Consider the following 22,934-nt stretch of genomic DNA (forward strand, 5'->3'; position numbering starts at 1 on the left):
CCTAGTAATGACAGAGGGTCGAGTGGTTTAGTCATCTCTAGGGGTGGGGGTACCCTTGAGTTGCTGTGGGGTCTGGGTAGACTAACCAGGTAATGAGGGGCAGTGGTGGCCTAATGGTTAGGGAAGCACACTTGTGATTGAGAGGTTGCTGGTTTGAATCCCCGACCAGCAAGGTACCAGTGAAGTACCCTGATTAAGGTGCCATCCCCACATACTGCTCCCCAGGTACTGAATTAGCTGCCCCCTGCTATGTCACAATGTCACATATGGATTAAATGCAGAGGACATTTAATTTTGTTGTGCACTGTGTGTTGTGGTGTGTCAACAATGACAGTCACTTTCATTCATGCTCGCTCATGTGGCAGATCGAACCGACGTCAGGCCTTGTGGAAGGGGGCACTGTGGTCACCATCTCCGGGTCCAACCTGGGGCAGAAAGCTGAAGATATCCAGCACTCAGTCACCGTGGCTGGCTTCCCCTGCACTGTCAACTCCAGCCGCTATGAGATCTCATCTCGGTATAGCTGCCTGTTGGGCTTGGGATGCGTATCGGCCAAAAAATATATATATATTTTTTTTTTCTGTGATGAAAATGGAACAAAAACTAAAATAAAAGGCGCCTTTAATGACAAAAACTAAGTTGAATGCTTTTAAAATCATTGTTGACGAAAAAAACAAACAAAAGTTACAGACAACTGGACAATGAGTGATGTGATGGTCTTTGCAGATGGTGGTGGAATTTTGTAAACTTAAAATTGGGTAATACTAGTTTGGGCACGTCGGGAAAACATCATGTCAGGCAGAATCCTGCTCCATTCTGCTCCACTCCACTATGTTGGCTAACATGTTTTTTATTCTGTTACATGTTTCTTACCTCTTGTTCCTGCCCTGGTGTGATTCACTCCAGCTGCCTCTCATTTTGCTCCTTCGTTAGCCCTCGTATGAAAGTGCTCCCCAGCCCTGGCATTAACGTCGATCTGCTTGTGGCCCGTCCCGTTTGTATGGTTCTGTGCCCCCGGTTTTGATCCCCTATGATCCAGGGTTGCCAGCTCTCACCCATCCGGTGTGACACACACGCTTTCTGACACTCATGCTCATGTGAGAAATCCTACCTTGAATCTACATTGTTCCATTATAAACTTAAAATTAACTGCATCAAAATCGTTGGTGTAGTTTGCAATCCCTGCATACTATTTACCAGGTAATACAACTCTTCCGTACATGTAAATGCATGTGCAGACCTGTCATGAATTAAAAATCTCCCACTAGCCAGCTGACCAAAGCAACCCTTCCATGATCCTGTTCCTTTCTGTTTCGGCCTATTAGTTGAATAAAACCCCGTTTGTTTGTCCCATCTCCTGCTCCCGTGTCCTTCATCCCTTTTTGCACGACAGTCTGATGCTTAATAGCTTTTGAGAGTTTTTTGGCTGTTTTTTTATCATATGAATGAAGATGTGTTAATATGCAAGTACTTTGTATTAGACTAAATTTTTGGTTTTATTTACATTTTTTTGATGAAGTTCATATTAAGCCACTTAAGAATTGCAGTGTTCCGCATTACAAGTTACATCTATGTCCTTAGACTGCATATTCAAGCCTAATGGCGTGCTACAATGACAACTTTACAGCTGTGTGCGCGTGTGTACATGCATGTTAGACTACAACTAAACCTGTTAGTTTCATTTGACTACATGTACTATAGATTTAGTCGACTAAATATCCTGTTATTTTCGTCGACTAAAACTAAAAAAAAAAAAATCAAGCACCTAAAATATGACTAAAACTAAGTTGCTTTCTTGTCAAACAACTAAGACTAAAACTAAATTAATATATGCTGTGAAAATGAACACTGGTGACGGGGCCTGCCTTGACCCCCTGAAATCTAATAGTGTACCTTGTTTTCCTGTAGAATCGTGTGCAAGACGTTACCTAGCGGTGGGGAGAAGACCAGCCAAGTGTCCGTGAAAGTGAACGGCGGGCAGTATGGCCTCTCCTTTCAGAAGTTCAGCTACCAGGTAATGAAGGAGAGGGAGGGGCTGGCTCAGCCTTAGGACTCGCCCACGTGTCCTGACTCAGCCTTAGGACTCGCCCACGTGTCCTGACTCGCTTTTCCAACCGTACTCTGTTCTCAGGACCCAAAGGTGACCCAGGTGTATCCCCAGAGGGGCCCCAAAGCGGGCGGTACCTCCCTGACCATAACAGGAAGGCACCTGTGCACGGGGCGTGCAGCCGAGGTCAGCGTGACGGTCGGCGGTGTGCCGTGCATCATGTGAGTACCGGGAACGAAGACAGCCGGGGACGGATGGCTTGAAAATGATGACAGCAAAGCATACCTGTTTGTTCGGATTCCCACCCTGTCCCCAGCTCGTCTGAGATCCGGGAGGACAGCATTGAATGTGTGACCGGCAGCACCAACAACACCGGGCCACACAGAGTGACTGTGCACTACTATGGTGGTGATCGCCACCTGCAGGGAGAGATGTACAACTACACCCCGGATCCCAACATCATGCAAGCGGCACCTTCAAAGAGCTTTCAGAGGTGGGCCTCCCTGCTTCTCTGCCTGGCCATATTTGATTTATATTAAACAGGGGGTTTCAACCTTTCTTAAACCAGGGGGCCCCCAATGAAAACAGACCACAGCTAGGCACCCCGTAGTACTAACACATGTGCACATGTGAGTAAGTAAATAAGTGCAGCAGGCGTACAAAAACAAGTGGAGGGGATTTGGGAGAGTTTGGCCAGTTTGGTACGGTTTAATGAAGCAGAGAAGTATCCTAGCAAGTAACAGGAAAGTGGCCATTTTTTCCTTCCTACCGTATTCAGTTCAATTTTATTTGTATAGCGCATTTTCACCATTGTCTCAAAGCGTTTTACATTATTCCTGCCCAAAGCTCCCAGTGAGCAAAGCCAGAGGTGAAACTGGCAAGGAAAAACTCCCTAGAAGGAAGAAACCTTGGGAGGAACCAGACTCAAAGGGGGAGTCCATCCTCCATTGGCCCGCAAAGGAAGTCAAATGAATAAGACCTAATTTATACAGTCCAATTTTAAAAAAAATTGGGTGTAAATGCAAGGGGAAGGTGACGACAGGCAGGTGATGGTGCTGCTTCCAATGGCAGAATGAGCGGTGGTACAGCAGCAGGGCAGGCAGCAGAGAAGGACTTCACAGGTAGCCGGAGCTTCACAGGCAGCAAGGCAGGCAGGCCAAAGGAACGTCATACAGTAGGTAGTAGGAGCTTCACAGGCAGCAGGGCAGGCAGGAATGACTTCGCAGGTAGTAGGAGCTTCACAGGCAGTAGGGCAGGCAGGAATGACTTCGCAGGTAGTAGGAGCTTCACAGGCAGTAGGGCAGGCAGGAATTACTTCACAGGTAGTAGGAGCTTCACAGGCTTCTACCTTTTTTTGGGTCTCCAGGCAGCACACCCCAGGAGGGGTGGAGGACATAAAAAGTATGTTAGCCAAAGTAGACAAGACTAGAGGCAGTGAAAACAGTTTCAAGCTTTCTCACCTGTATTATTTCACATCTTAGCTCTCTTGAACAAGTTGGGTGTTTCTGTGGCTTGTTTAGTGGTGGACGGACGATTCGCGTTTCTGGGCACAACTTGGACGTGGTGCAGGAGCCCCAGATTCGAGTAACCCTGTCTCCACTGGAACCGCTTGAATCGAAGAGGAAGAGGAGGAGGAGAAGCATAGCACACGTGGCTGGGAAGTGGGACAGGCCACTGCAGAGGCGCAGTCGGATTGTGCCCGAGGCAGAGTGCGACCCTCTAAATGGCGTGTGCTCGGACAGACATGTGAGTCCAATCAGTACCCTGGGTTAGGGCCTACAGGAGCTTAGAGGGGGACTGAGCACCACTCGTGCGTGTTTATATATACAGTGTGCAGCCTGCCTCTGTATCGTGTTACTGCCCATGTTCTGATGCATCATTTAGTGCAAAGAAAGTGTTGCCAATTGTGCCACTGAATACTTAAGTGTTTGGTCACATGCTATTTGAATGCTGCCCACTGCCCCATTCCCCTCACCCTCTCCCCCTTACCCACCTGTGTTGCACCCATGTCCTGCAGTTCCTGGAGCCGTGCCAGGTGAACAGCAGCTCCCTGATCCTATGTAGCACGCCTCTGGTGGAGGGCTGGACGGTGGGGGCCCGCATCAAGGTGGAGTTTCTGCTGGACAATCTGCGCTTCGACTTTGACGACGTCAGCCCCAACGCCTTCAGCTACGAGCACAACCCCATCCTGTACCAGCTGAACTCGAACGAGCACGGCATGCCGTACCGCTACAAGCCTGGGAGCATCATCTCTGTGGAGGTCAGCGGCATGGCGGCCCCGGCCCTCATTACCTCACTTAGCAGTTAGCGCCTAAGTCTAAAACACAGAATCGCTTCAATCTTTCGATTACTTGGTCATATTTGTCTGTCTCTGGTACTTGTTTGCCGTTCTCAATCCCATGGGCGCCCCTCTTCCAGGGAGAGAACACACAAAGACGTACACGCGCACACAAAGACGTACACGCGCACACAAAGACGTACACGCGCACACAAAGACGTACACGCGCACACACAGACGTACACGCGCACACAAAGACGTACACGCGCACACACAGACGTACACCTTTTTATTAAGGGTTGAGGAGCCACCATCGTTTCAGCACTCTCGAACCTCTCTGCGTATTTTTAGACTGTCCTGTCTATCACGATTATTTCTGATGCTACTTAGCAAGGTGTTTTTCATAATGTGTCACCAAGAACAGTTTGTTTTTTTTGTCACAAATACATTTGATGCACACTGTGTAGTGTGTGTATGTATGTATGTATGTATGTATATATGTGTGTGTGTGTGTATGTGTGTATTAGACAGCATTAGACACTGACAGCATTAAACTCTCACATACCTCCAGGGGGAGAACCTCGACCTCGCCATCTTCAAGGAGGAGGTTGTGGCCATGATTGGGGAGGGGGTGTGTTCTGTGAAGACCCTGACCCGGAACCACCTGTACTGTGAGCCCCCATCCCAGCAGCCGCTGCCGGCACCCGGAAAGAAACGGGAGGGGATGGACTCCCTCCCAGAATTCACAGTAAGCCCACCCCCCCTCCCCTCCCCTCCCAAGCGCTGACCAGGAGTAATGCTTACGGTGTGGTGGTTTAGGCTGAAGTGAGCCGCATTTTAACAGTAAACAGGATATGGATAGTAAGCGTGTTCAGTATGGTACTTTGCGCCATACAGGTCCAAATGGGGAATCTGAACTTCTCCCTGGGTAGAGTGCAGTATGACTCTCTGAGCCAGTCCACGTTTCCTCTGGAGGCGCAGATCGGAGTTGGCGTAGGGGCCTCCATCGTAGCCCTCATCGTGTTCATCATCGTCCTCATATACAGGTGAAATATGCTGCCCAGCAGTTCGGATGAAGTCCCCGTTTGGACACATGGAATAACGTAGAGAGTGAATATGTCAGTGACGGCTGTTCAGAACTTGGGGGTGATGGATGTTCTGGGTGCTGGCAATGTGACAGGAGGAAGAGCAAGCAGGCCTTGAGGGACTATAAGAAGGTCCAGATACAGCTGGAGAACCTGGAGACTAGTGTGAGAGACCGCTGCAAGAAGGAGTTCACAGGTACAGTGATGGGCTCCTGGAAGAAACATTTAATTTCTCTCTGCATATCATTGTGAAACTGTATTTTTCATTAACTGGGGTATCCGGCGGCATACCATTTCAAAGATGCTCCAAATCCTGAATGTTGATCTTTCGTTTTTCCTAAAATTGTGTAGACCTGATGACAGAGATGATGGACATGTCCAGTGACCTGGTGGGCTCCGGCATCCCCTTCTTGGACTATCGCATGTACGCTGAGCGCATCTTCTTCCCTGGCCACCGGGAGTCGCCGTTGCGCCGTGACCTGGACGTGCAGGAGTGTCGGCGTCAGACCGTGGAGCAGGGTCTGGTGCAGCTGTCTAACCTACTCAACAGCAAGCTCTTCCTCACCAAGGTAAAAACTAATCTTCCTCACAAATGAGATTAATCCTTCCACTTATCTCTTATTTTGGCATTTTTTTTTAAACCAGAGCCCATGTCTGCTAATAAAGATAAATGTTTAAGACATCTATCAGAAGGTCTTGAAGCACCGCACTGTAACACTATGTACTGCTTCTGTAGTTCATTCACACTCTGGAGAGCCAGCGGACCTTCTCTCCACGAGACAGGGCCTACGTGGCCTCCCTGCTCACCGTCGCCCTCCATGGTAAGCTGGAGTACTTCACCGACATCCTCAAGACCCTGCTCAATGACCTGGTGGAGCAGTATGTGGCCAAGAATCCAAAACTCATGCTTCGGAGGTAAGAAGAAACTCCTCCATGAGGAAACCTTATGCAGATGGTGGCATGACCTACATTTAATTCTAAAGAGGGAGGCCCATCTGGTCGTGTCTGACTGCTGTGGTTTCTCATGGTTGGCACCTGATTGAATCGGTATTTATGCAGCTTGAAGGTGACATTTCATTGTCTGTCTGCTTCTCTTTGTTGAGGACTGAGACAGTGGTGGAGAAACTGCTCACCAACTGGATGTCCATCTGCCTGTATGCCTTCCTACGGGTAAGTCTGAACTGGGAATATCTGGAGCGTCAGCCTCATCAAATGTTACCCCGGTCACATGGCAGTTTGTCACTTCGATTCTTCGGACAGGACTCTGCGGGGGAACCTCTGTACATGCTTTTCCGGGCTATAAAGCACCAAGTGGACAAGGGTCCAGTGGACACCGTGACGGGCAAAGCCAAGTACACCCTGAACGACAACCGGCTGCTGCGGGAGGACATAGAGTACCACACCCTGGTATAACTGTTGTGTCCCCTCCTGGCCCCCGGGCATGTGGGGGGAGGCCTTGTGTATGACCTGTTCTTTCATCTTTGCCTGAGTCTCTTCCTGCGCCTTCTTACCAGACGGTAAACGTGCTGATGCAAGGGGGGGGCAGCGCCACCGAATCGCAGCCGGTCGCTGCCAAGGTACTGGACTGTGACACCATCACACAGGTGAAGGAGAAGATCCTGGACCAGGTGTACAAGGGCACCTCGTTCTCCCACCGGCCACACGCAGACTCCCTGGACCTGGGTAAGCCCTGGGAGGGCGTGGGGGGGGGGGCGCAGGGGGGTGAAACCATGCATGTTTATCAGCATCATCTTTCAGTTCCAAGCCTTTGTTTTCAGCCGTGTTGTTTAGTGCCGTCTTTTCGCTGCTTCAGAGTGGCGGTCAGGCGTTGCTGGTCACCTTATCCTCTCGGATGAAGACCTGACATCTGTCTGCCAGGGAAACTGGAAGCGACTGAACACCCTGCAGCACTACAAGGTGGGCCTGAACAGTGCCTTCAGATGTGCCTTCATCTCTGGCTATTTCGTGCTAGAGGGGGATACAACTCCTATCTTCTTGAACCCAAATGACTATACTGTAATATGAAGAACTGCTAATATTCGGATGCTGAGATGCATACATGTAGATTTAGCAAATATCTCCGTCCAGATATATGGGTCAGGTTCAGTGGATGTTTCCTGTGGGCCCCCAGGTTCCTGATGGTGCCACAGTAGCGCTGGTCCCCCGCCACAGCAAGCAGATCCACCATGATAACCATGACTACATGGCCGGAGAGAGTGAGTCATTTCTGTAGGAAGTGCAGTAGAACTTCAAATCCGCCGAGTGACCGGTGTGCTTCTGATCAGTGTCTGTGAAACACCTCTGATAGCCTAGCCAAAAGCAGAACATGAAAATAGTCATTTTATTAGCTGAAACATTAGTTGATGTCAAGTTCGACGTGAGTGACCCCCCCCCCCCACAGAAACTCCCATGCTGGAGGATGCGGACGAAGGTGGAGTGAGGCCGTGGCACCTGGTGAAGGCCAGTGAGGAGCCAGATTTGCCGAAACACAGGCGTGGAAGCTTGAGGGAGAGGGAGAGGGCCAAAGCCATCCCAGAGATCTACCTCACACGCCTGCTCTCCATGAAGGTGCAGCACAGTCAGGACCTCTGCTCATCGCCAATCACCGTTTCATCTTGGGCCATTTGGTCGCTGCTCAACATAAAATCATGATCCTCCATCTGCCAAACCCCAGAAGGTCCACATTCATCCTAACTATTAACGCTCCATCTGTTGATCTTTCAGGGCACGCTGCAGAAGTTTGTGGATGACCTGTTCCAGGTGATCCTCAGCACCAGCCGACCGGTCCCGCTGGCCGTCAAGTACTTCTTCGACCTCCTGGATGACCGAGCTGTGCACCACGGCATATCGGACTCCGAGACAATCCACATATGGAAAACCAACAGGTGGGAACGAAGGGCTGCTTTGCAGGTTGAAAAGACAGTGGACTCACAGATGGTGTGATGACAGACAGGCAGCACGACAGAAGTTAGAACTATGTGCACTTTCTTGGCCTCCCAGTTGCCCTTGGACTCTGACACTTTTCTTGTATTCATACGCACTTCTGTTATATGGCAATATGCGTCAGTGTTTGATTTTTGGGTGTCGGTGTAACCAAATTAATATATGTGCTATATAAAAATAAATGGAGCTAAATGAGCAACTTTGTGAATCAAACCACCTAATTTTGACTTTTTCAAATGTTTCAATCCTCCCTTCACATAAAAACTGACAGAAGAAGGTCTGGGTCATTAGTTTCCCGAGAATCTCTGTTGAATTTGTCCATTCTGGCTCCCCACAGTTTGCCTTTGAGGTTCTGGATCAACATCATCAAGAATCCCCAGTTCATTTTTGACGTCCAGGCCTCGGACAATGTGGATGCCGTCCTGTCAGTGATTGCGCAGACCTTCATGGACTCGTGCACCATTGCCGAACACAAGCTGGGCAGGGTGAGGGATTATCACGGGGGGGTGTCAGGGAGGCTTACTTGTGTCTGTGTTTTCTGCTGTCCCCAGCGTCATATCTTGAATTTTCGCTGTCTTTTCTTGGCTTGTTAGGATTCTCCTATAAACAAGTTGCTGTATGCCAGAGACATCCCACGGTACAAGCAGATGGTGGAGAGGTAAGGGTGACCAGGGCACCCTCCCCCTGCCTCACTCCCTATGATGTCACAGCAGCTGACACAGCTGTGATATGATTGGTTGGCATGGACTGGCTCATCGTTCATTGGAGGCTATGTATATAGGAACAGGAATGTAATGGGCATTTGTTTTTTTTTTTCAGGCTGTGACAGGGTCACAGCCAGATGCAGGAGTGCCATGCCTGTTGTGTAAAATGCCGCATGTCTGTACAGGTACTATGCAGATATCAGGCAGACCATTTCAGCCAGTGACCAGGAGATGAACTCTGCGCTGGCAGAGCTGTCTAGGGTACGTCCTTTCACTTGGACTTAAAATGTTTTCACTTACAGTAAACTGCCTGATAAATTCTTCTCTTTTTATCACAGTCAGCTTCTCAGTAACACATTCAGTCTAGAATTACAAAACTGCATTACCCCATAGCTAAATTATCACATCATTTTCAACTGGTTCAGCTGGTTTTTAGAGAAGCTTTCAATAAGTAAAACTTTTTCTTGGTCCAAAAAGGCTCCAGGGTACTTTGAATTATGGGAAACTGCAGTAAATGGCTTTAAATACTAAATGGAAAATGGTGAATAGTTTTTCTGTCTGCTCTGGCCTTCAGAATTACTCAGGTGAATTGAATTACCTTGTGGCCCTGCATGAATTATACAAGTACATCAACAAGTACTATGACCAGGTGAGTCTTGTCTGGCAACACCATAACACATCACTGCGATTATTTGGTCACACCAAAGTTCTGCTCCGTGCTCTTGGTGATGCCTTGCCCCCCCCCCCCCACCCCTTTCCATGTTGTTCTTCAGATCATCACTGCCTTGGAGGAGGACAGCACCGCCCAGAAGATGCAGTTGGGCTACAGGTTGCAGCAGGTAGCAGCCGCGGTGGAGAACAAGGTGACGGACTTGTGACGGCAATGCCGGTGGGGACCGGAAGAGCTGGAGGGTGACCCCTCCCCCCGCTTACCAGAGATGGTTGAAACCTCAATGAGACGAGGAGGGCTGGATCCATTTCGTTGCCCGTCTCCATTCTCCATGGTGTCAGCAGGATGGTTTTATGTTTAGTTTCTTTCTGAGAAATGTTGACTTTACAAGCTTAGCGAGATGAACATTAAGGGCTGGAGGAGGTGCTTTCAGAGGGTCAGGCGTTTCTGCTCTTTCACTGACACAACAAAGAGAGAGAGCAGACATCTGTGAAGGGGAGTCCTGGCACAGGTTGGAATCAGATGGAAAAAGGACGGTACAGGGACCTGGGTGTTTTCCGGAATGTCCCCCCCCCCCCCCCACATTAAGCAAACTACATGTTACGTGAATCAGAGCCACGTGCCATTGGGAGTCTGATGGACAGTGAGAGAAGTGGCTCCAGCTTTGGAACCACTGTCCATGTTTCTCGCTCATTTGTCTCAATGTACATGTGGCCTGTATCTACTGAGGTCAGTTTGTTTACTAAGAATGGCACTATTGCATGTGAATATCTCGCTCCGTTCTCTTCTGTGGGTAATGTATGTGGCAGGTGCTTATGAATTTTGGTCATTGGACACTGCCTGACACTAGAAAAATTTAACATTCTTTTTAAATTGTTTAAAATGGTAGAATAATGAGGGTTCCAAGTTTTTAAAAGCGGTACTCAATTTTTCCTTAATTTTCAGCCTATCAGAAAAAGAAGCTACTGTTTTTAAAAGCTGTTTCTTCCATATAATGTAGCAAGCCCTCCAAAATGGGCCTCTGGGATTTTGCCATGGGTCATGTATTTATTCTGTTTTAGCCTAAAGGGTTTAGCTTTTTTCCCTTTTTAAAACTTACACTACTGATATCTGTCCTGACAATTGTATATTTTCCTTATGCATTATTTATACATTTTACGATCAGCATCGTTAACCTTGTGGTGCATCCATGGGTAACGATCAATGTGTTAGTTGACAGATAAGTCCAACCAAAATGTTTTATTCATAAGTATGGAGAATAAACATTGGTTTTGGTTATTTTTGTTGTAACAATTGTTACAATTCATATCTAAAGTTATGTTGTATAGTAGACAAACTTTCAGACTGCTGAAAATTAAGATTGTGCACTTTGACTAAGTTTTTTTTTTTTTTTTTCCCTCTTCAGTTTCTCAGTTTTGGTTTTTTTCGATGAAACTTGTTTCCCATCATTTATTAAAACCTGCTTTTCTGTTCCAGTGGGGAGCTTTTGGCATCCCCTTAGAACTTACTCCCATACATGCTGATATCCGTTCATCCTTTACATTTTCCCTCCTGCTGTTGGGTAAGAGTCACTGAAGGAAAGATAAATTTAAGGAACAATTTCAGTGTCTTGCGTAACTGCAGTTTTTGGTGAACAACTATATGCCAATGGAAGTTTGTGTAGCGGTTTTTAAGGTAACTTTTTTTCACCGCTGTGCCACTTTACTTCTTGGTGGAGCTGACTGGTGTTTTGAATGCAAGGTGGACAATAAATAAAATTATAAATTAGTTTGACCGGAATTTGATGCAGCTTTTCAAGCGTTAAGCAGGCGCTGTGGTGCAATTCACTGTCACCGCTAGAGAGCGACAAAGAATATATTGACAAGGCTCGGTTCATTCAATGCGTGGCTGTGCAAACTCGCTATTTATTATTAATATGGTATTAAAGACCGTATGTATGATCATTTCTTTGCGCACTTTGGTTGGGCTCGTCCAAGGAATATATATAAAATGGATTTCTAAACAATATAAAATCAGTTTATTCTCGTCAGTTGAGGGGTAATTAAGAATTTCAGTGCTGTAACAAGGGTAGGCTTACGCCTTGATCGATCATTTCCGTGTCTCCACGTTTCTGAGGGTTGCCCTTTGATGGCGCTCTAATCCCCGGGGACCAGTAGACTTCAAAATGAAGGTGACATTCAAGTTGAGAGCGATTTTAAATATCCCATCCGTCTACGTGTAGATGGTAGTAGTCGCTGCTTTTAGTATAATGATTGACTTGGCCCCTGTCAGTTCTGTCCTTTGTGTAGTGACCAAAAGAGAAGCAGCTGTCTGGTTACAAACATCTGCGGACCTTCACGGGTACTAATGATCGCCTCCGGGGGAGGTGAATGCGTGTTTGCCTTGAAGTGATGGTGTGAGAAATGTCGGGGGTGTTTTGAACATGTTAGTTATTCTGATTTGAATTAGTGGGGGAGGATGAAGGCAATGGAAGGTTAGAAAATAAAGAATGATTGAATTAAATAATAAAACCACAAAATGTCGTCCTGAGAATTTCGAATGTACATTTTCTGTTTTGTGTTTTCAGTGTCCTTCGGGGTCTGTACCTTAGTCCTGGGATACCAGAGTGTATAGGCTACTTTTGTGTAATTGTTTTCAAAATGGATATTTAGAAACATGGCACGGTATTCGATTCTGTTTAAGAATTTGGAAAGAATCGTTATAGTGAACCTAATTTATACCGTCATTTGATATGTACGCCTACAAAGGAATCGTTTAAATTAAGGACGTGCGGTTTGGTGTTTAATGCTCGGGATCAATGGGAGCGGGGAGCTCGAACGCTTTTGCTGTTTTTTTTTTTTTTTTTTTTTTTTATATAAACATGTTTTTAAAATATGTATTTTCGACTCTTGATGACCAATTTGAAAGCTTAGCATTCGAGTGCCTTCTGTAGCCAATTAAAACCTGTGTTATGTAGAATACCGCTTACTTTGAAACCCGTTTACAACACTTTTCCTGAAGGATCTGTCCCTTTGAATTTGTATTAAACCAGCCCTATTTTCAATATTCGGTGAGAACTAAAGTCAAACATGCACAGTGGTGTCCTGGGACGGGGGTCCACGACCTCTGAGGTATTATCAAGAAAAAAAAAGAGGATGACAGAAATATGGTCAAAAGAAAGTGTAACATTACTCCTAGGGTATACTAATGTAGTTTGTGTAGAGCCGGCTCTGCGGGATCACTAAAGATGTTAAAATTAAGAGTTGTTCTCTCTATGATTGTAAATGGAATAATAAAGAAAACTTCTAGACACTTAATCTGTTTAATACGAGATTTCCACAAGTGGTAATGTAATAAAATTGTTCATTTTTACTGTGTCTGTTTTTAATCACTTCTGTCTGTGAAGGACATGGCTGATTTGTTATGAAACACTGATTTCCCCATTAATCCGCCATGCCTTCGCACATACGATGATTTTGCTGTCCGCTTAGTCCAAATACTCTCACAGTAGTGGTATTTTTATAAGAAAGAATAACATGTAAGTATAAAGTCTAAGCTTATGCTTCAATCGCTAAGGAAGACAACTGAACAACTAGAACATTGGGCCACTTGAACAAAGAAGGATGACTACCCTTAAATTTGAATGCCAGTAGAGAATCTCCGATGGAAGTAAAAGTCGCATTACAAGAAAAAATGTTTTTTTTATATATATGGTTCCCATTTTGATTTAGGTTAATCCATACCATTTATGTGAATGGCTACTTCTTGAGCATCAATGTGCATACGGTGTTAAGAAAAAAATGGGCACAGTAAGTCCCCCGGTTCAACATGTGACATGGGAACTATAGTTTCAGTATCGATTTTCCCGACGGTTGCAATTTCGTGCGGAACCCGGAAGCTGGGGCGAGCCTGACTTCGCGTCTGAAGCCAGTGAGATGCGTAAATTGAGCCGTTGACGTTTTGTGCGATGGACTAAGGTGCTGAAAATCGGCTATTCTTGCATTCGCTCCCTTGCGATTCCCTTTAAGCCTGTGGGATTAACGGCCTCGCTACGTCTAGCTGGCTGGCGTACGGAACACTCACTTCGTGACAAGCTACACAGAAAGAGTAGCTGGCTGGCTATCGGGCCAGCTAGCCGTATCGTCGGGTCCATCACATTACAAAGCATCGCTGCTATTAAGCTGCGCAACACGCAGAGGTTTGTGATGAGTGTCTGGAAAAGTGTATTGAAATTATGGGAATTTTAGAAGTGCATGCAATTCGCATAAAAGGTCATTTATTGAGATTGAAAGGCTTTTTAAAGGTTTGTTCCTTAACTATGAAATCGGTTGCTAGTAGCATTAATAAGATACTCATCACTTGTCTTGTGATGTATAAAGGGGTAGGTGTGCATGTACGTGTGTGTGTGTGTATGTGTGTATATATATATATATATATATATATATATACACATACACATACATATATGTGTGTGTGTATGTATGTATATATATATATATATATATATATATATATATATATATATATATATATATAATAAAATAAACCGATTTAAAACGTCGCCGACGAACTTAGGTTTTAAACGTGACTTAAAATCAATCTTAAGTTATTACAGTTAAATTACCTGGAAACGGGAGTAATATGTTTGAAGCTCCGAAACTACTCAGCGATGTTATGTTTAGATCCACCGTGGGTGGGGGTGGGGGGGATTGCTGGGAACGGTGTCATTCATAAACACGTGGTTGCAGTGTATTCTGTTGCTGCTAATATAATAGTTTACCTCAAATTTTGAAGGCTCCTTTTGATAGTAATTCCCTATAATCATACGACATACATCAACACTAATACTAATAATAGAACGAAATACACTCTACCGTAATTACAGAAAAATTTGAACATATACCACATTATAGGAATTTGGAATAATATTATAATAGATCTTGTCCATATAAATCCATTTAGAAAAAATAAAAATGAGAAGAAAGTTAGATTAGCTTAAAATAACACCATTTGAGTATCAATGATAATGAATGGGTTGGTGTTGCAGTAGAGACTATGGAGCCATCGGAGCAGGCTGTTCCAGACTCAGGTTCCCAGGAGGTGAATCCTGTTTACCTTCAGCAGCTAAGGGAACTGGACATTCCAGAGGAGGCTGCAAAGCAGGTACCTTACGTACCCCCGCCATCTCCAGCTCATGTGCTGTTTGATGTCTCCTGACGTCGAACCCGTTTCCTTACATTTTATTGCATGTTGTGCCCCATAAACCTACCCATAGATTTTATTGTGTCTCTGTACAATAAAAACTAGTTCACAGTTTTGGTCGTCAGAAACAGTGACATAGTGTTGAATGGTATCTGAATCATCTCTGACGTGTCTTTTTTTCCACAAAAAAATGCAGTAATTTTTTGTATTAGATTTTTCTTGAACTTCTGAACTGGTATTGTTCTGCCCCAGGCACTTCTACACACCCGGAACGTTTCTGCTGAGGAAGCAGCCATGTACTATTTCAACAAACTGGAAAATGAGGTGCTGCCTTTAACACCCTGTTTTTCTTGTGTTACAAATACAAACTGTCTGGACCTCAACTTCTTGAAATAATTGTCTCTTAAATTTCATGTCTACAGGAGGAAGGTGACGAGGATTTGATGTTTAAGATGGTGTTCATTGTAAACATGGACCTGTCTATGGGGGTGGGGAAGGTTAGTGCCACCTCACTGTCTTTTTTATTCACTGATTTTTAAATGAACGTGAAGCCTTTTGTGAAAAATTGTTGGAATGGCTGCTAAGTTATTTAATCACAGCCAAACATATTGGCAGATAAGCAGTTGAGCAGGTTATTTGTGTCCATCTTCCCTTTATTTCTTCTCATTATTGCCATATCTGACTCGCCACTGGAAAGCAGGTGGAGTGGTGGCTCTTAGGCTAGGGCTCTGTGCCAACGACTGGAAGGTTGCTGGTTCAAATCTCCTGAATGCCCAGAGTGATTCTACACCATTGGGTCCTTGAGCAAGGCCCTTAACCTGCAATTGCTTCATCCTGGGTATGACGTTAATCTACACCCAGTCCTATAAGAAGGTCCTCCATCGTGGGGGTTGGTGGCAAGATTGGCATTCCAGCCACCGGAAAAAAACTCACACTGGTCCATTTGGACTAGTGTGGTGCTGAGGTGTCACCTGCCACATGGCTGCACTCAGGTTCTCATCCCTGAGGTGATTTATCGTGTGATGGGTGCGGCAATCAGTGCATGCTCCTTACGCGCTGTGATCAGTGGTATCTGGTAGCATCTCCGTGGGATTTCTGGCTGTCTGTCAGCAGTTTTTGAATCCCAGGCATAGAGAACATGCAGACATTGATACACAGCAGACATTATGCAATGCACCTTCCTCTTATTGGGGAACATTGACAGTTTCATGTTTCATGTATAGCACCTATTGAGTCCCTCCCTCCGTTTATGCTGCACAGGTGGCTGTGCAGGTGGGGCACGCAGCGGTGGGCCTGTACCAGGCGCTACAGGAGAAGAACAGCTGGAGAGAAATGGCCTGGAAGTGGGACCATGCTGGGTAAGGCGCTGTATGGACTGGGTGATGCTGTTTTGGGGTCCTGAGGCCAAATCATGCACAGCGGACTTGGCCTAAGGACAGCCTCACAGTCTGTGTTGTGTCCTCTGGAGGTTTCGTTCAGTGAATGAGAGGGTGGAAGGATTATGCAGCTACAGAAGGGTCTCACTTGTTTCCTATATGCAGGGCGAGGAAGGTCGTGGTGCAGGGCACTAACATGGCACACCTGTTAGAGCTCCAGGCTTTGGCCATGAGTCTTAACCTACCTACTTACTTGGTCCAGGATGCCACCCGCACCCAGGTAGGGAAGCACCCCATTGTCTGCTTTCTATAATGATCTTCATAATTATTTTCATGGGCAGGTTCCATTACTGTTCTCTGGTTTATATATCAAATATGTTTAGCCCTGTTGGACACAATAAAAAAAATAGTAAAATGAGTCTTCCAATAATGCATGACCTATTACAAAAACTGCACATTGTGTGCATGATATAAGGAAAATTATTGTCCATATTACGTGCTTAATATACAGAGGGCAGTTCATAACAACTACAGTGTGTCGATGGGTAGGTGGAGTCTGGCTCGTGCACTGTTTTGGCCATCATGGGAGAGGAGGAAATGGTCAACAACGTGATCGGGAGCCTGAAGCCGCTGTAAAGACCCAGATGGGACTTGCTTGGCCATGCAGCAGCGGCACACAGACAGCAGGGGGCAGCAGCTGGCCGAAACAGAGGAGTCTCCGCATGCAATGGTGTATAATAAATAAAACATGAGCAAGCCACACTTACACACACAGCCATTTTTATTCTACTCCCTTTCTGTACGACCGGCTGGGGGTTGCAGGAGAGGAATGCTGCTTAAGATAGGGGAACGACTGGTTCTGCAGCATGTTCTAATTGACTGAAAGTAAATAATAGATTGAATTTCAGAAAAATTAGGTGAAATTATCATTTAAATATAACTTAGTAGCTAGTAAAAGTAGTCCTTTATGAAGACAGATCACAGATCAATCTGATTATGAACCACGACATCTATCATTCTCTCCTTATACTGAAAATACTTCTTGGTGAAGGAGCTGAAAAACCAAGTTATTTTAAGCATATTTATTGTTGAAGCAGTTGTGCAATCCAGTTTGTTGTACTGACATCATTTTGGAACCTGGAGTTTTATCTTTTGTCATACTGGCAGGGTTCTGTTGGTAAAGACTTGGGAGTTTCTCACTTAAGACCTGTGCTGACAGACACAAGACCATGTATACTGTAGACCGTCTTTTCCATTTCAATGTTTTATAAATCGTGTTGTCTTTAATCTTCTGAGGTCTTTGTGGAATCACATTGTTTTTAAAGAGGAAAATGTTATTTTGTTTATAATGCCTACACTTAGGAATGTGTTGCATTAAGCAGTTTTTTTTTTGTTTTGAATGTCTTAATTTGTGTATTTTTGTGCTTGCCAGAGAAACACTTAAGGGCCTCAGCCTCACCATACCAAGATGATGTATATTTGTGCATAAAAATAGGTCTTTTCTTTTGGGGGGTTCATGGTACCTAGAGCACACATTGTAGGAACTGTGTGCAGGTTCATTGCATTAGCAGTCTGGTAGTGGTTGGGAAGTCATCACGTGCTCCTTGTGAGTAATCACACTAAATACGTTTGTCCTATGTGTTGTGGCTGTACGTTACTGTTGGAAGCATTTGCATTTTTAATATAATGCACTGTAGAATCATATTACTTTTTCTAAGGGATGTGTGTTTACTATATAAGTATCGTTTTGACATTTGTAGCATGGATGAACTTAATTCTTGAATATGAATGACAGAAAATTTATATTCTCGATATTTAAATGGAAATTTAAGACGATGTCTAACAAAAATGAAAATTCTTTCATTAATAAATGTTAGGCTCTGTGCCCTATCTATACCCTGAACATATGGCTGATTATGTTTTGAGTTGTGTGATTTTACTCCTGAAAATAAACGGCTCAAAAATATGGAGGGTATTATTACAACTCGTTTTAAATTAAAGACAAATTTAGGTAACTCGAATTCCGCCATGCTGTTGAAAAAATGTTACATAAGTAGGTGGTTCTATGCATGCGATGCATTTTTGTTAAGATACAACGTAAATGAATCACTAAATACGCGTTAAATATACCATGTTGGAATTTGCAGCCTTCAGCATACACAGTAGGTTGACGCGACGTTTCTCAAACGAAGAGACTGGTCGGCTTGCCTGCTTGCTTTTACGTACCATGTGACCTGACTATCGGTATGTAGTCTGTTCGTCGCGAATACAATAGCGCCATTGTGGGCCCGCAGCCTCGGTTTGACACGGTTGCTAGGCAACCTAAAAGGCGTTCCATAGACCAGATATTTCGTCACGTGTTCTGCTCAGGCCGCCGAACAAAGGTTATCCTGTTGTTACACCACAGCCTTCGCCTAGAAAATTCTTCTATGGGAAAAAGAGGGTTTCCGGCCGTTTGATTGAAATTATAGTCCGTGTGTCTGTCAGTTCCTCGAGATACATGCTATCCTGGTTCTCTGTCCCGTTTTAACGCCTAGTAGTACCACTTTATATCATTTAAGTGCCTACTAGAAGCACGTTTTCACCATTTCTGAGCTGTAATTCCAATATCACAAGTCGTGAAATTACACGGAAGCTCTATTTTATATATATATATTAAAACTGTGCCACTTACGTCATGAGCATGGGATCTTGTCTACCCTTCCCCCACTGCTGCAACTTAAAACAGACCGTGTTTTTTTTTTCGCTCACTGACAAATAAATATCTAAATATTGTCAAGACAGAAAATATTTTTCATTATTTAACCTCCACGTTGACAAAAATGTCCATAATTGCCAACTATTTCGGTCATCGAATAATTAAAGTAAATCGGGGCGTTACCATTGTTTAATGTGGAGAAAAACAATCAGGGTTTGGGTGCTTTTTAATTGACCATAATCGATTATACTTAACGTACGATCGTACGTTTTATATCGCTCAGTAGTTCACCAGCTTAGTAACAGCAATGACTCATACGCTGAGATGACTTAACTACAAAATTAGACAATAGCCGAAAAGCGACCAGCAAGTCATGATTGTTTGCTCAAGTATCAATTACGAAAATGTTAAAAAAGAATATAGTCGACGTTGTTGACAAACTGTGCATGTATTTTTAATAAACACGTTTACAGAAAAATACAGTAGCCAACATGAAGTGTATTAAAAGTATTATATATAACATTGTGGGTATTCAAATGTTTTTAGTATGAATTTAAAGGTATATACATTTTTTTCCTGCTTGCATTTGGTTCTAAGCAGGCCGTTACAACAAATGACGTCAAACACGCTGCCTAGCCAATCACAGTGGACTCACGGCCCGACAGACCAGCCAATCGCGTTCGAGCCTGGCTTCTCCAGCCACCTCAAACAAATCCGTCAGTCGCTGGGAGCAAAGCCGTCGTCGTAGGCATTTCGGAAATTCCGGGATTGAAAAAGCTGTCTTGTTCGCCCTTTAAAATTGATAATGTTCTTTAGCGAACAACTCGCCTCGAGATAATTATCATTAGTGTGAAAAAGAGTGAATCCTGGTCGAGTGATACTAAGCGTAAAGAACAAGATTAAAAGAAAATCACTCCCCTTTTTAATTATTTTTAATGTCAAAGGATATCCTTTAGGTACACACAGTAACATCGGTTCAGTTTGTCAGTGGTTCGTTTTATCATTTAAATCCCTTAGTACTCCTCTCTCCATTGAGTGCCAGGGATATCTGTAGGAGGGAGCCAGTGGTAATTCAACACAACCCGAAAGGGACGGCCAGTTTCCTGTCCAATCCCTTGCCAGATCCCACTAGACCGATATCTCATCTTCCATTCACAGTACTGATTAGGTGGGGCTGGCCCTACCTCTATGTCGTAGTCCCTGGTATGGGGCCGCGGAGACCCCGTGTTGCTATGGACAGCTAAACGGTGCCACTATGAACCATGTTTCCCTTTTTCGTTATTTCAGGAAACATCAATGAATTATAGTCCCCTAACAGACAATACAAGTCCACGGCGTGTGTGTTAGTAACGTAGTAAGTTCTCCAATACTGTACAGGACGGTCCATGTTTGTTTTTCATAAATCCACAACACGGCATTTCTCGCCTTCCTTCTTCAGACTGCCTCACCGCTTTGCCTTGACAGCGCTCACTCCAGCGACGTTCTGCCACCCCTCTGCAGGAAGGTGACCCGCCCTCTTCGAAACGAGAAGTAAAGGGGAAGGAATAAAACGCCAGCACTCAGATTGTCCAATCGTTCGCCCGGGTTCCGGTTTTCTTGTCAAGATTGACACCTCTGTTTTCCAATAGCAACAGTGACACGGGACCCGACTAATGAGCCCCTGCTCGTCAGTCGCGGAAACCCCGCGAGTGTGGTTGTGTGTCAGTTTCGGTGGGACCCGCGATCGATGCCGGTTAGGAGGGGGATGGGCTCTGCTGCGAATATTGAGGACCTGAGATAGAATCAGAGCCTTGTATCACATAGAGCGGTACATCATCCTTTATAAACACCGACTGTAAATAATATAAAACATCATAATACACGGGTTCAGTCAGCAGGGATTCAATGTGAACACTCTGGAGGGGTGCTGTGTCCAAAGCAGGAAAGAAAATAAAACTTTCACCCTTTGCGTGAGGGACATTTTAGAAGGCTGGGAGGTACCCTGGAAAGAGAGCGCCCTTATCGCGTACGTTTTTCAGGAAACACCGAGGTCGTTAAGGGAGGCCTGGATGTGTGATTCGCCTTGATGTTGGAATATTTACAGACGTGAAATCGCAAAAGGAGGAAGCTCGACTTGAACTAGGGTGGTATGTCTTACTAGGTGAGTTACAGCCTTTATAATATGAACATGATGTGCATTTTATGGATTTTGTACACATCTTGCTTGCCTGCTAGACATAATCGAAATCAATGCACAACTAACTGTTGGCATTTAACTTAACTTAGTCTCGTTGTCTAGTTAACTATTTAGCCTTTTTTTTAACTGTTGAAGTTTTTAATGGGAATTACACATCAGCAGATTGGATAATATTTATTTGAGCAAGTCCTCGTGCAGGCATTGCAATCCTGATCATGTAAACAATGAGCATTTTTACTGTTTTTATCTTTTACTTTCAGTGTGCATAATGGTTCACTCGTTGCTGCCCGCAATAACACAACCACTGACCGGAGTGTGTGTAAACAAATTAATTTCAGTGTCTTCAATAATTCCACAAATATACCAAGACGTATTGCCTAGTTGTGCCCCGTCCATACAAGTAGCTTGCTAACTTGTTAAAGATGGGAAATGGAAGTTTATAATTTCCACAGTGCTATATTAAATATGTTTGAAAACTGGGAAATTAAAACGTACTAACGGATTGAGTGGATCTGATATGTAGCAAGTTAGTTTGGATACATGACATTGGGCAAGTACGAAGCTGGCCAGCTAGCTGGTTACCAGTCTCAGCGTTTGGTAATAGCCTGCCAGCTACCTAGTGTTTCTTGTTGAGAGCCATATTGATTTCTTGATTATTCGAAACAGAGCTTTTGGTAGTTTACAATAATACATTTGGTTATTTAAAAATTCACATGCCGCTAGCCAACTTTTCAGAAAACGAGCAAGTCTGGCACTTTTCGATTATTTAATTTGGTATACCATTAATCTCTTAGTTTAATTTTTGACGTGTTCTCTAACATCCAGGTACTCAGGAGTTTATTACTTGAGGGTTTCATTTAAAGTGGGTTTTCCCGCCCCCTTAAGCTTGTCCGGCGTCACGTCTCGCTAGCGCATAAGTAACAAATAAGTGCGCGTTTGTGGGACCTGCTCAGTTTTGTCATATTTTTCTTGCTGCTGCTTCATTGCTGTCTGGCAGCCTGGCCCGCTAAACTTTCTCTTTTCGAGCGGGCCTAGCTCGCTAAACTCTCAAAGCGGTGACTTGCTTTTCTCATTCTCCTCCACCTCCCTCCCCCCAACCCCTCAGCCAGCCTCCCTCCCTCCGAAGCGGCGAGGAGAAATGGGTGGTATTTGCGAGGGGAGATCGCGTTTCCTTTTTTAGCCTCCATTTTTATTTAAACGTCGAGTGAGCCGAAATGAGAGGGAGGGAGCGATTTGGCAAAGTTAACGTGTAACGGTGGAGATTTTTTTAAGTACCCGTTTGTAGCTGGATGGAGGGTTTATTCCTCCTGGTTAGTTGCGTGAGCTAAAATTGTAAATAATTTAAGTAACTCGGTCACATTATGGTTAAAGACGTGTCACCAGGATGGGGCCTTGTTCTTCAGTGCACTGCAAGTTCTGTCCTGTGTTTTTAATTGGACGATTTTGTTTTTCTTATGGGCAAGTTTTGTTATTTCGGCGTATTTTGAGGATTGAGTAGATCCACAATAACTCTTTCAAACAGCCCCCTCCCAAACTTACGAGAGAGAAAAAAACTTGGTGACAAGACATGTTCAAAAAACATGAGTGGAAAATGTCGCATACTAGAAACACTTTTGGTATACTTGCAAATGCATCTTTACATTTCGCAGTAGTCGATCATTTAGTTTTGAACAGCTGTCTTTTATTAGCGTAGAGCTAATTCCACAGCTTGAGGGATATCTTGACCGTGGCCTGTTATTAGCATAATGCTAATGCGGCGATTACATAGGTAATGGT

At 44.6% G+C, this 22,934-nt stretch overlaps 2 protein-coding genes across 8 annotated transcripts in view; both read left to right on the forward strand.

The window, feature by feature from the left end:
* The window catches only part of plxnb1b (plexin b1b), a 61,080-nt gene extending 48,002 nt beyond the window's left edge, over positions 1-13,078 (forward strand). For all 7 annotated transcript variants that reach the window (XM_072715411.1, XM_072715410.1, XM_072715418.1 and 4 more), the window contains 23 exons: positions 366-517; positions 1,909-2,014; positions 2,132-2,268; positions 2,364-2,540; positions 3,568-3,793; positions 4,065-4,307; positions 4,897-5,073; positions 5,223-5,371; positions 5,506-5,606; positions 5,762-5,979; positions 6,147-6,325; positions 6,514-6,580; positions 6,671-6,817; positions 6,925-7,093; positions 7,224-7,327; positions 7,542-7,626; positions 7,812-7,978; positions 8,135-8,295; positions 8,691-8,838; positions 8,947-9,011; positions 9,243-9,318; positions 9,632-9,706; positions 9,831-13,078. In XM_072715411.1, coding sequence (XP_072571512.1) covers positions 366-517; positions 1,909-2,014; positions 2,132-2,268; positions 2,364-2,540; positions 3,568-3,793; positions 4,065-4,307; positions 4,897-5,073; positions 5,223-5,371; positions 5,506-5,606; positions 5,762-5,979; positions 6,147-6,325; positions 6,514-6,580; positions 6,671-6,817; positions 6,925-7,093; positions 7,224-7,327; positions 7,542-7,626; positions 7,812-7,978; positions 8,135-8,295; positions 8,691-8,838; positions 8,947-9,011; positions 9,243-9,318; positions 9,632-9,706; positions 9,831-9,935 — 3,234 coding nt within the window. In that variant the 3' untranslated portion in view covers positions 9,936-13,078. The remainder of the gene's footprint in view (positions 1-365; positions 518-1,908; positions 2,015-2,131; positions 2,269-2,363; positions 2,541-3,567; positions 3,794-4,064; positions 4,308-4,896; positions 5,074-5,222; positions 5,372-5,505; positions 5,607-5,761; positions 5,980-6,146; positions 6,326-6,513; positions 6,581-6,670; positions 6,818-6,924; positions 7,094-7,223; positions 7,328-7,541; positions 7,627-7,811; positions 7,979-8,134; positions 8,296-8,690; positions 8,839-8,946; positions 9,012-9,242; positions 9,319-9,631; positions 9,707-9,830) is intronic.
* A 492-nt stretch (positions 13,079-13,570) lies between these two features.
* LOC111851684 (probable peptidyl-tRNA hydrolase 2) lies at positions 13,571-18,187 on the forward strand. The gene is made up of 7 exons (XM_023826816.2): positions 13,571-13,904; positions 14,754-14,869; positions 15,161-15,232; positions 15,331-15,405; positions 16,169-16,266; positions 16,450-16,564; positions 16,834-18,187. The coding sequence occupies exons 2-7, from the start codon at positions 14,762-14,764 to the stop codon at positions 16,918-16,920; spliced, it is 555 nt and encodes a 184-aa protein (XP_023682584.1). The 5' UTR covers positions 13,571-13,904; positions 14,754-14,761; the 3' UTR covers positions 16,921-18,187.
* Positions 18,188-22,934: the final 4,747 nt, after the last annotated feature.

The sequence above is a fragment of the Paramormyrops kingsleyae genome, chromosome 8, assembly GCF_048594095.1.
Source record: "Paramormyrops kingsleyae isolate MSU_618 chromosome 8, PKINGS_0.4, whole genome shotgun sequence".
Classification (NCBI taxonomy): Eukaryota; Metazoa; Chordata; class Actinopteri; order Osteoglossiformes; family Mormyridae; genus Paramormyrops; species Paramormyrops kingsleyae.